This window comes from Acanthaster planci, linkage group LG01, assembly GCF_054643075.1.
Source record: "Acanthaster planci isolate LZ-2023a linkage group LG01, COTS_SCS, whole genome shotgun sequence".
Taxonomy (NCBI): domain Eukaryota; kingdom Metazoa; phylum Echinodermata; class Asteroidea; order Valvatida; family Acanthasteridae; genus Acanthaster; species Acanthaster planci.
The window spans coordinates 18,557,682-18,571,142 of NC_141777.1; the positions used below are offsets into that span (position 1 = coordinate 18,557,682).

Here is a 13,461-nt window from a genome sequence, read left to right on the forward strand (position 1 = left end):
TTCATGAGGCCATTTCGCTGGGCTGTATCCAGTTTCAGTGAGGTGCCGAGTTCGCAGGTGCCGAGTTGGCAAGATGTCGAAGTGACCGATTACCTGTCCATAGAGTTTCTTCAAGAAATTGGATGAACGTCAAACTCACAGAAATACATGTTTTACAATAACTGCAAGTAAGGGAAAAGAAAAGAGTATGCATGTAAACCCTTTTACTTTTTGGCCAAGGGTGTGCCTGAAAAGTATTGGTCTAAAATAATTATATTTCATCAATCGGCAAGCGCTCTCTTGCTAAATGTCATATTATACGAATAATATTGGTTATAAAAAGGAAATGCCGCACTTTTGCCGAACTATATTATGGCGCCTTATACTCAGCATCTTTATTTTGTGGGTTCCTAATTATTTTGTGGGTGTCATTTTGGCGTGTCAAATTACTTCACAAACTGAAATAAAGGAACTATTTGGTATCTTACTGTTTCCCAGTGGCAGAGGAAAACAAATTATGATTTTGTCAGTAGATTTTGTTCCTTTATTTCTTGCGTTGGTGACAACAATGAAAAGAAAAGCTGGAAACAAGGGCTATCAAGATGGTGACACTGTTTTACCCAAGAGCGTTTTCACGGTGAGCTTACTGTAACAAAAAATCTTTCCCAGTGTTATACATTTTAAAAATGGAAATGTATCATGAAAGCTTTCGCCACTGTCTATGTTCAAGCTCCAACCTCGGTGGAACGCAATCTTGACAGTTGTGTTCACGTAAAATATTGTTAGCGCCCTCTGTTGCATTTCCCGTGTTGTCTTCCTCGCCAAGCTTTGTACCTTGGGCGTGTTTTTGTGAGCTCTAACCAGAAACATTTTTGTAACCTCAAAGCAATAACTATAAAAACAATATTCAAGGCGGCCCACATAACGGACAACCAGAAATGTCACATCATCTGACAGAACCAAATTGCAAGGAAGCAGATGATCTTGGTGATGAACGTCACGCACCCCCCATTCGGCATATTTCTTACCAATGCTGCTCGCTCTGTTCACATTCTAGAAGAGAATACCTCTTTTTGACTTAGTGCATACCCCAAAATGGAATATATATTGATTTGAGAGGTGACAGAACTTGATTTGATCCGTCATAATCCACCTGTTTTAACAACCGCGGTTTTTTGTTTGTTTTTTGCTTTCAAAGTATAACAGAAATCAAATTCAACGTCTTCAAAGATTCAGTTCGGCATTTTTGCTTTTCCGTGTAACCAGGAAACTAACCAGACGTTTTTAGGTTCAACTTTCCGCTGTTTTGCGTTTCTGCCACTTAAAAATCAGGTGTAACTTTTCTTTCCTTACCGGTGGATGGAAGGTTGACATGTACCTGTCGTTGCATTGGGGTAGAAGAAAAACAGATATCATTATCCAGGTTATCCTTTTCTGGTTATCTGCTATTGAGAAGCAAACTTTACTTCAAATGGCCCAAAATTCCCAACCGTCTTCTCTCCGAGAAGCAGAAAGGCCGATTTTGCCGCAACCGATATTTAATCCCTCTGCTTTTCGACTTCCGAAATAGGATATTGTATAAATGAACATTATTATATAAACCTCTTTCACACTGCGGAGTCAAAGAAAAATCACATTCGATGTGTATTTCCTCAACACGCACACATGACCCACTACATATGCTTTGAAAGAAGGCTGCTTTTTAAAATCTAGTAGTTTGTTACAAGCGGTTCGATAGATGTGTGAATTTATATTTAACACTACGGATTATGTACTTCTTTCGTACCGACAGCCCATCATCCACACGAGATACGACTTTGACGCAGCATGAAAGGATACAGTGTCCATTACTTTTTCACCAAAGACTCACTTGGAGACGAATCACATCCACACAAAAACAAAAGCTGCTCCATTTAACCAATCATTTCTATTTTATTGCTGATTAATTTACTGAGTAACGTATATTGCTAAATCAATGCAATGGCGCTATTTCTTCACTAGACAGACCAATTTCGTAAGTAATATGCCTGTGTACCATGCCCTGGGCCTGTTTGTTAATGTTTCGCACGGATCATATCTTTATCAGCAATCCGTTGCTGGTTCACTGCAGGGAGCGAACCGGTACCATCGCTGGGATCACTCATTGATGGGATCCATATCCATAAGAACGAACAGGCCCCATGAAACAACCATTGTGTGCCATCTCAGCACCATCAACCGATTATGACTAGGAAACTAACGGCGTGCAAAGAAAGGCACTGAATCTGTGCAAAAAAAGAAGAAATTAACAAGGTCTTCAAAAAGGACCCACGGTACAAAATAATGCTTATGGTTTATCACTGGGGGGGGGGGACAAACAATTCACGTTGCTCGACGAGTGCCGAATCATGGGAACAGCCATTATGCTACTTGAACGTACTCCTTCCAATGGGGTTGATTCGATGGTCTGAGCCCAATTCAATGGAAATACATGTACCGCATACTATAGAGCTCAGCTTCATTACTATCTGAGCAGTCATCGTTTTTTCTTTTTTTTGTTTTGATAATTTCACTCTGACTTCAGGCATTCAGCGTGTATCTGTTATTCATTTTCCCCTCGTCTGTGTTACCTTTTACAAAAAGCAGTGGTTTCAAAGTAAGTCATTTCAAAGTAATGCACTTGGATGCAGTTCACACTTTTCCCGACAGCATGCAATAAGTTAAGAGACCATTCCTTCCGTGTTATAAATAACATTTCTTATCAAGTTCAAAACTGCTGTTAGCAATTCATGCTATTCAAGCGTGTTACACATATTGGCTTGAAACCATTATGTATATCATATTTTCTCCATTTCTTCATTGAAAACAGGTTATTCTTTTCTTCATATTGACATTTAAAGGTACCTCTTTAAAATTATCACTGCATTGCAAGAACGAAAGAGAAAAACTCAAAACTTTTCTCCCCAAAAATCAAAAAGTTAAATCTGGAAAAAAAATCATACAATTACTGAAACACATATAAAACCTGATTCTAATATTTACATCAAAGTAAATGACTCCATAGAGAGGTAAACTGATTGATGGCAAGCATGTTATGCTTGTGCCAAAAATCAAACTACCAATGCTCTATTCTTATTAAACAAATTTTTGTATTTCCGATATTCTCCACACATGAAAAGTCCACATCAATGGAAAATGCACCACACTCCACCCAAAATACGAAATGACACTCGTTTCCCTCTACAAAGAGTACAAAACATACATCGCCTCAAATGTGAATGCTGAAGGACAGAAAGGAGTTGACTATTTTGCAGGTGCTGTTTTACCAGTACATTCTGATGGCATGCATGGAGCCTTCAGAAATCGGCTGCACTGTGACTGTGCAATACGTACAGGTTTGACGTAGTAGGCCTACATTACATACAATGCATATGATTCATGTGGTGTAGCACCCACAAACAAGAAATTTAAGACCTGGTCGAAGACAAGTGGTGAAAGAGTAGGTTAAAAATTTCCATCCACCATGCATGTACAGGCCTCCTTACAAATGTAAAGATGCTAGCAGACATTTTTAAATGAGACACCGATCAGTTCTAGAATGGAAATGAAGCTTCGCTTTGCAATGTCTCAAGGCTATTTTTTAATATTTTGAAAAGAATTACAAAGTGAACCTGTGCCTTTATTCAGTGTGCGGAAAGTCAGGCATTGAGCTGAAAGACTGTGATACATGGGTTTCTGATTTTGGTCCATCTATCAAATCTTATGTCAACTGTCATCATGACAGGATAATACACAACATGTGCACATGTTTGTGCAAAAAAAAATATGTTTGAAACAAAAGTTAGTCCACTTAATGGTGCCTTCAAAAAGACTGTCAACATTACAAATTTAATATAGTTTCGCTATGTAGATTAACATTTCAGCTGTCCCCAATACAAGAGTATAGTTTTATTGGCTCAGTTAGCACCCACACCACTTGGCAATGAGAGATGCTTCATTTTCCAGGACAGGGGTGGGGTCAGGTGCTGTGAAGGGGTGACATAACACAATGGACAATGAGGATCAATACCAGGCATGTACCCACAAAGATGACAATTTTCTACAGAGGGCATAGTTTGAGAAGGGCAGGCCTGCTGGTAGGGAAACATCTTTCACTTGGTGACACACAAATACAGAAATCCTAACTGGTATGTACACCAAAATATAAATGTGTCCACATGCATTAACCCTCACTCTTAAATACTGTTTTTTCATTGGCCCAAAACGATCAAATGCACCCCCCCAGTTTACAGGATAAGGCAGGGAGCACCAAAGGCTCTGTTCAAAGACACCCCTGTGGCCCTTAAATTTCTCACAGAAACCCAAGTGACAAACATCAAGACAGAGATATAACGGATATGGCATGTTGAACACCTTCGGGTTGAGCGCAAGGCATCCCTTGGGTTTTCAAAATGTCATATCCCACACCAAAGCAGCCCATCAACTATTTGTGACATTGAAAAGCCTGGCTTGGAGGGGTTCCATGTCACTTTCCTTTTATTTTTCCCTTTCTGCCTTGTTCTTTCACTATATGGGGTGCAGATGAGAAAGTTAGGGTAAAATATATTACTTTCATGAAGCATGGAATTGAAGTAAACTGTCCCTATCATTGGTTCTGCCACTAATCCAACTAAGTTCTATTTACAATTTCTCAAGGTGATTTTTTCCTCTTTAAGGATGCATCTTGTCCCACCAAACACACCTAGTGGCTGCCAACAATATGGGTACATAATTGAGTTCCCAACAATCGTGTCTTCGCACAAGTGATACAATGTAAGTACATGTAAATCCATGATTCTCATGTATATTGCATTACATGACAGGATATAAAATTCCATCCATCAACAGAAACCAAACTCCTGCAAATATTGCTGTCAAATACATTATTTTAAGTGCATTCCATTTTGGCAAAACATTACTGGAGCGGCATAGAAAATAAGCGCACCGACCAAGACTTCATACACACTCTACACACAAGATTCAAAAGTTGGAAGAAAACTTCCACATTTGCAGCCAAAAACAAACCCCAAACAAACCAAAAAAAAAAGCAACAACAACAAAAACTACCAGTGTACAAATCCAATATAGGAACATGAAAGTACTGCTTGCCATGCTTAATCAATTTATAATGTATTCAATGCTTGTAAGCAAACTACGCCTAGCCATGCTATGGAACAACCTTGCAGTCAGGCTTATAGGATAAAGGTCCGCATACTGTGTACATACATATGTGAGAATGCATCCTTAAACACATGTATAACATTCTTTGGTTTATACATGTAGGGTACAGTTGTACAATAAACTTATGGCAACTCTAGCAAAGCATTTCCAATGAAATTTCCCCTACTAAACAGTAGCAGTATAGCTAAATTCGTTACCTGAATTTACATGTATGCACATTTAAGTGTACATATCACATACATACATACATGTACATATACAGTGTACATATCTCCTTTGGCATTTCTCTAAGAACATTCCAAAGGTTTCTCATATCCTCAACCGTGCTGCAGGAAACTCGAGGCACATTTGTTGCTTAACTTTATAGACGCATCATGCCCTGGGTGTTGAAGATGGCAATGGCTGGGCTGTGCCCCTTTCCAGATCCTTCAAAATCCTTCGAAACTTTCTGATGGATTTTGAAGGATAAGGGCTTGGGATAAAGAAGAAGTAATATTCAACAATTTCGATGGTGAAACAATAGTATTGAATTAATGTATGGCACTATTTCTGCTTAAGAATTAAACATTTTCCTGGAAACATGTAGCTAAAAGTTCAAGCATTAGAAAATATGTTATAGCTCAATTTAAAAAAAACAGGCAATGCATATTACACAGTCAAATCTACAATTAAAACAAAGTGCTCACACAAAATAATTACTTAAAACATTTCAAAGCCAAACTTGAAACTGAAATGGCAAGTACTAGAAAGTTTTACAGACAGAGGTATTTCAAGAAAAAGAACTGATTAAAAAAGGGCAACCCCATCACCCCAAAACAAACTCACTCGGAAATAATCAGTACTTAGAAATGATTGTTTTTCACATGACACAAATTTCAGGCTAACACACCCCACACTAGGTGCACACAATTCACTAATTTAACAAATCAATCGCTGAGTAATGAAAGCTTTCACATTAATTTGACTTTCCTTTAAAAAAAGTAAAGTGGCTAATGAAATGACAAGTACATGCACTGGTAATGCATGTTGTCTACAATTTTTCCATACATGTACATGGACATGTATTTGCTTGAGGCTACTCGACATTGTCAAGAAGGCAATGGGTGAACCGGGGCCGACAATGTTGCACCCCTGCAAGGGCAATGGTTTCAACAGTTACTGTGCTCATGACACTGTCCCAAGTGTTACAGAAGGGTTGGGAAATCAAAACTATGGTATGAGGCCAGTAAATTTTCTGCACACAAGAACAATGTGCGGCCTATACACTGGAGGGTTTAGGAAAAAGACGGGTTGATTGCTTGAAGTGAACTGCAAACTTGTACATTATTTCTATGAAATGAAGACAAAATGGGGCCTGAAACCTGGCTCTATTATGCACTCACATTGTAGGCACCACCCTGTTTCAAAGTAGTGCTGTGCTAAGGGGGGTAGTTTAAAGTTGTTAATTCTTTGATGTAAATAAATTCCTCCAAACATTTATCTGTTTAAATTGAGAAGCAAATGAATGACAAGGAAACAAGCGTGAATTTGACATGTGCTTCAAACACCTTGGAGAATTTCCATTATTTTGACTCAATTTTTTTGAGTGATGGTATCTAATGTTGTTCACTATACAGATTGGATTTCCCAACCACTCCAATGCAGATGGGACCGGATGTTCCCAACTGTAGTTGGGAATGACCAAAGTATAGTTACCAAGGCACGTGTATATATAGTTGAAGAGGTCCTCCAGACTTATCTTGTTGTAACAGCCAAACCCTGAATTATCAGGGGAAAAAAACAATGAAAAAACAAAGGATTGGGGCCTAAAATTCCATTGTAATCAGCAGAATCTTGTATCAACAGTGCTCTAATTAATAACTGTACATGTACAAGTGGCCAGAATGAAAGTTGATAAAACTAGTTTTTGGGCCATCAAATTTGCTTCCAGTTTACAGTAAACTGATCTGACATTGTGTAAGTGTAAATACACTTATTACAGGTAGGATGAAGGGAAATGAAACAAGCTTTTCCTCAACATGCATTCAGTAGTGATTGGGGTGCGGGGCGGGGGTTATGTTATGTTTGATTCAGCCACTGAATCAAATATAACATTCTCCTTCCCTTCTGCTCACAAACTGAACAATGAGGACACTCTAATTTGAATGATATTCAGGAAAGAAGAGTATAGTTTTTTGTTACTGATGAAGTTCATAATCATACCTTGTAAAAATTCTGAAATTTGATGATTTTTCTCACAGGTCTAAATGTCCAAATGTACAAGAGTCTAACAGTATTTTTTTTTTGGGGGGGGAGGATTAATAGGACCCCAATACAAATATTCTTGATGTGATTAGTAACAGATTTTTTTCCAATATACAGTTGTGAAGATAAACAGAAAATCATACACTTGTATCTCCTACTGTTAAAACCACTGCTTCAAAGACTGCATTGAGAGCTATGTGTACTTGTACTTTATCTTTATGGACCACTGGTGTACAACAAGACTTTGAAATGATTTCATCCTTTCATTCTTACACAGGTATTTTTGTTTTTCACATACATGTATGGCACTGCAGAGGGCCCTCTCAATACCAAAAACAATGCTATAAAAGACAAACTCAAAGAGAGCAAAACCTCCTGATTAAGTCAAATAATCACATTATAAATCCCTGAATTTAAGCCCATACAAGTACATGTACATTAACTGTTGGCCATATTTACAGCAATCATTGTGTAGTTATGCCAAGGGCATGAAGACCGTATTACACATGTATCTAATCAAGTCATCGCAGATACAGCGTGAGAAAAGCTGTCTTGAAATACGTAAGCACTGTCGAGATAAACCAAGGTTGGTTTGCAATTTTACCCTCAACATATCCGGGATGAGAACAACCCACCTCAAAGAGACAAACTTCTTTAATATCCAGTTGAACACAAGAAAAGCTACTTACAATGTAAGCACAGTTACCGATATCTGCACTAGTATGCAAACATTTACACGATCAAGTCTACTACACACTCCAAGTTGTGCAGGGTTCTCCATTACAAAATGCGATCAATACTCCCATGTCATAGAGCAGGTACACAGCTTGAAGAACATGAAGGATGGAAGTAAGTTGACTGGGGTTGACTGATGACGCTCCTCGGCTCAGCTGTTGATGCCCTTGTTTTATCCTTATCCCCCCCCACCCCACCCCACCCCACCCCGCCCATCTTAGTGCACTTGAAAACAGGCTGCACGGAACTTTGCTGCCGAGGGGAAGGACTGTGGTATTTCAACTCAACACCTCAATTTTTTGTAATAATTCTCGGATGAATGTCTGTGGAGAAAGCAAAATCAGACCAAAACAGAATTCAGATTGATGACAGGAAACCTTACATGCTGCATGAGTAAAACTGTGCACAAGGAACTGCATGTACTGCATGTGCATTTCAAGTATAAAGTATTTTGGACATGTGTGGGTGAATGTACATGTGTACAAAATATTTGATGCTTACCTGGTCCTGACTACAGTAGCTTCAAAAGGCATAGTACACTGCTTACCTCAGTTTAATTAGCTTTACTGAGAAACACTATCCAATTTAAGCTTGTTCCCCGTCCAAACCCCTTGAGATCCCACTTTAATAATTTGTAAACAGGCTTTCTTCTTGCAAAATTTCAAAAAAAAATATTTTCTTTCATTTTGTGGACCTCAAGATGAAATTTTGGTCTTCGTCACATCATTTGAAAACAAGATGGTTTCTTACATAAGTTATGAGCCTTATTTTAAGATGAAAATCATATCTGACAGTCTTATCCAGTGATAAAGGTGTTCAAAATTAGAGAAAAGACAGTTCTCTAATAATAGAAACGATAGAAAGTTAGAGAACATTTCAAATGGGCAAGGTCCAATGTGCTGTCACTTACAAACCACAAGACTCAAAACACTAGAAGTTTGAATTTGGGGTTTCTTATAAGATCAAACAATTTCAGCAAATTTCAAGAAAATCTGTGAGACCGAACCTGGAAAGTGTTTGACTTGACATGGAATGACCCAAATGCACAATGACATTAGAATGGTCTCTCAAACTCCGAAATTAAAAGGATTTGTGCTGTGTCAAAGAGATGCCTCTTACCTCTTTAGGTTGTCTTACATCGCTGAGAATATCTTCTACAAACTTAACACGTTCTTCATCTACATTTGTTTCTAGGAGAGCATCGATGTCAATTTCAACTGGATAGTCTTCATCTTCCTGCAAGAGTTAATAAAAGAAAGCAAAAATAGGGATTAAAACTTTAAAATTCAAAATACAACAAACGTGAAAACCATTAATAAGGGCTGGTTCACACATGTATATACACTGTACATGTACATGTACAAGTAAATATAAAGCTAGTTTGACATCACAAAAGGCTTGCAGTGAAATTTGCTTGAGCTGGAAAGGTTTAAGCTTTTGTAACTTTGCATTGTGAGTTTTGACATAAAATCATATGACTGTGACTGTGCTTGCTTTCAAACCAACTAAATGTACATGTATCTACATGTTGAACTGCTCAATGGAAATGTACACACATACATACGGTGTAAGCATTAGGTCATACACGTATTTACTATGATGTACAGGGTGTTTAAAAAAAAAAGATAATCCAACTTTAAGGGGTTAACACAAACATACTATAAACCTTTCAGCTAAGATCATGGTATCACATTAAAGTAGAGATTATGACCGTTAAAATGACACAAAGGTTTCTTGTCTAGGGCCATGCATGATTCAGCACCATAACCCAGAATTGAGGGTTCAAAAAATGTGGTTGGTTCACTTTCGTGACACCAAGCTTGTTTGATGGCCAGAATGGACACGCCAGGCCTTTTGAATAAACCTCATTGCATAACCAGGCGAGACATTATTCACAATCAAGGTGAAGTAGTTGGTCAAGTGAAATGCGACGAGGTTCAATAAGTGAACCAGTGCAGTTTTGGTGCCATAATTTCAATCCATTGGTATTCACTTACGCAATAACATGATTAGGCAAGAAAGGTGTCATTTGAAAGCTCTTATCTTCAGTTTTATTGCTGTGGCCCTCAAAACGCTGTGTGAGATGCCATATAGCTATATTAACCCCTTCAAATTGGATGACCTTATTTTTGGAAACACCCTGTATATTTTTGGGAAACCACAACCTTCATTGCCATTGAGCGCAAACTTTTGAACAACTGGTACATGTGTGTACCTAACCACTGAGAATTGCTCAGGCCAGTTTGCTGGCTTGTGCCAACCTTGTCATCTTTGTGTGGACCTGAAAACAAAAAGGTCCACATTCTGCAGTGGTTTTTCCTCTCTCTAAAACAAAAAGGCTTTGGAAGTACATGTGCATATATTTTAGGGTCAGGGTCAGCCAGCAAAAGGAAGAGTTAAGGAAACCAAAATCCAGCTGAAAATTGTGTTCACAGTTCAAGAAAATAAATTTGATCGAGTTTTCTTAACTGCATAACACGATAGAAATAATTTGTCTAAAGATGACTAAATAATCTGTTTTTACTTGGTACACTTTAGTATACATGAATTTGTACGTGTAATGATACCTTCCGTAAAGGCAAACATTTGTGCTACATGTACATGTGTGTATCCATGTTCTTGTCCAGTACTTACATGTAGTGACAGATACATTTGTACATGCTGTAACAGTTTTGAGTAAAGTAAGACCTGCTCTCAAGGAAACATGGTGACAGGTGGATCTCCCTGATCATATTGTGCATGTACCATAGGCCTACTGTTTATGCACTACTGATCAACAGGAAACAGTTGCATCCATTGATGAGTGTGCACCACATGCACAGATGCCACCCCTTATATCATGGTGCTGTCTACTCCAGTAATTGTAAACTGGCCACTGAAGAATATCAAATTGTGTGAGTTTTTCCTGTCATGTACAAGTACATGTACAATATACATGTGTGTAGTATGTAAGCATGTGTATACATACATGTACATGTACGTGCCAGTATATAATTCACATGTACATGTACATGGGGGCCTGTTTGTAGTATTTACATGTACACGTAGCTCGGGGGGAGGGACAGTTCAAATTCAATTAAGTATCAGAGTAAGTTTCAATTACTAATTTCAGAAATGCATACATGTAGTTGTAATTGAGATGTTGCACAGGGGAGACGTACATGTACTGTACCGGTATACTACATGTACTCGGAACAAATTGTGAATGTGGCTGAAGCCAAACTTTCTGAGTACATTCAACCACATCCTTTATTTCCTGACCAAAGCCTAGACATGTTTCCTTCATGGCCAGGGGTCAAAGCCCACTGAGGCTGGACAAACAGCAAATACCAGGAATGGTCAGCTGCCTAGGCAATGACTGGAAGAGATGAAGGGCAGATTTCCTGAATACCGACTCTGTCCAAATTTAGCTTTGTGTTACCGATAACACACGTACACTGTACACACGTACATGTACTGTATAACACCACCAGGTCAGTGACCATCCAATTATTAGTCATCAGCAAGACACTTGTATTAATGTTTTCTAAGAGGACCTGACATAAATTATAATTATGGGTTCTCTCAATTCATTTTTTTAAAAATGGTTGGACAAAAACTATAAATATCTTTAAGCAGGAACAATACACATACATGTACATTTACATTTGTCAATATACATTAAGCACACATGTACAATATATGTTCATGTATGAGATTTTTAGTAGTCATATTGTTGATATGAAACTAGTGGAACTTGTGCCAATCCTGTACAAATACTGTGCATGTGCATAGCAACACTTGTACAATGAGACATGTACTGGTAACTGAGAAGTTATAAGCAAAGACAAGGAAATATTTAGCTGCACAACACTTGCTGCGTTTTTCTATTTGTGTTGGCACGAGTGAGAAAACAAAAGGAAATCACCTTATCTGAGGAAAAAGTCACATGCCTGAGACCAACACAGATCAATACCGGTACGAACGGAATCACAAATTTCACGTACAGTGCACATTATATCAATTCCATACAGGAGCCTTTTCCCTTTGCCTGATATTGCAAAATCTACTATGAAATGGAAGGGTGGATATAGTGAAGGGTGGGTGGGGTTCACAGGACCCCCTTCCAAATGACCAATGCTAAATTTGAACATCAGATACACGTGTACCGTTAACTGTGCATGTACTGGAGAAAGATCCCAAAAGTCCTTTCCTTGGCACATTGGCACTTGAGAAAACTGTAACAACTCTTAATCCATTTCGTACTGTACATGTATGGCCTTTGATCTCTGTGCCCTGTGGTACTAGAACATGTGTATATATTTATGTACATAACATATATGGTGGTAACTGACTACATATATACATGTTGACTTCAACACCTTGGCCATGTACATGTATGCTTGAATATCCTGGAATTAACAAGGCCCTGTAACCCTCCAACCACCTCCACATTATCAATGTTTAGTCACACCCTTGGAAACATTCTGAATCCATCACTAAAGAAGCATGACAGTTTGCTGTATCTTTCAAAATGTACAGTGTCCCTAATTCTCTGCAATGATATCACGAGGTGTTTTGTGATCAGATACAATGTAGCAACCCGTATGCCAAACTCTCCAATGGGTAAAGTGCAATTCTGGATGGGCACTTTGCTGAAAAGGCAGTTAAAATATATGGTCAGATTTTAGCTGAATCATTATCAAAATGCCATTGCATTTTGGTTTGTTTGACATTTTTTCATCATTAACTTTAAAATCAATACATGTACCGGTACTAACTGGCATACATTCAATACTTAAAAATTTGAGGTGTATGTGCATTTTTTACTCAAACAACATGCCATTTATTTCATTTGTTAAAGATTTGCCAGCAGTGCATTCACAGATTTGCATGTACATGTAATACTTGAATTAAGCCCCATGCCTTTTAACTTCCTTCATTTCTTCATACATATTCATGTACAATGTAATGTGCATACACGTGTACGTGCATACTCAATGTACATGTACAGTACATGTACTGCCAAATTGTGAACAACATTGTTTCATATCATGTGCATGGAACAGTGCACCAAATTGGCTCAGTTTTAGTAGCATGAAGAACACACTGAATATGCCTTATTAACAGTGGAGACTGATTAATGTATTCTGCCAGGCAATTTATTAACAATGCCTAACACAAGCCGACCTACATCTATACTGGCATCTGTTCATTTTACTGGTGCCACTGGGGCCAGAGGGACAACTGGCAGGAGCAAGCTCTACATGTATATTGGAAGCTGGCTAGGAATAAACAGAACCCCTATCTCTATAGGCCCTGTGC

The 13,461-nt window shown here is 38.3% G+C and overlaps 1 protein-coding gene across 1 annotated transcript in view; it reads right to left on the reverse strand.

Moving 5' to 3' along the window:
- Positions 1–1,887: 1,887 nt before the first annotated feature.
- LOC110978140 (protein phosphatase 1 regulatory subunit 14C-like) overlaps positions 1,888–13,461 on the reverse strand; it is a 30,240-nt gene continuing 18,666 nt past the window's right edge. The window contains exons 2-3 of the mRNA XM_022232890.2: positions 9,277–9,393; positions 1,888–8,480 (exon numbers count right to left, since the gene is read on the reverse strand). Coding sequence (XP_022088582.1) covers positions 8,436–8,480; positions 9,277–9,393 — 162 coding nt within the window. The 3' untranslated portion in view covers positions 1,888–8,435. The remainder of the gene's footprint in view (positions 8,481–9,276; positions 9,394–13,461) is intronic.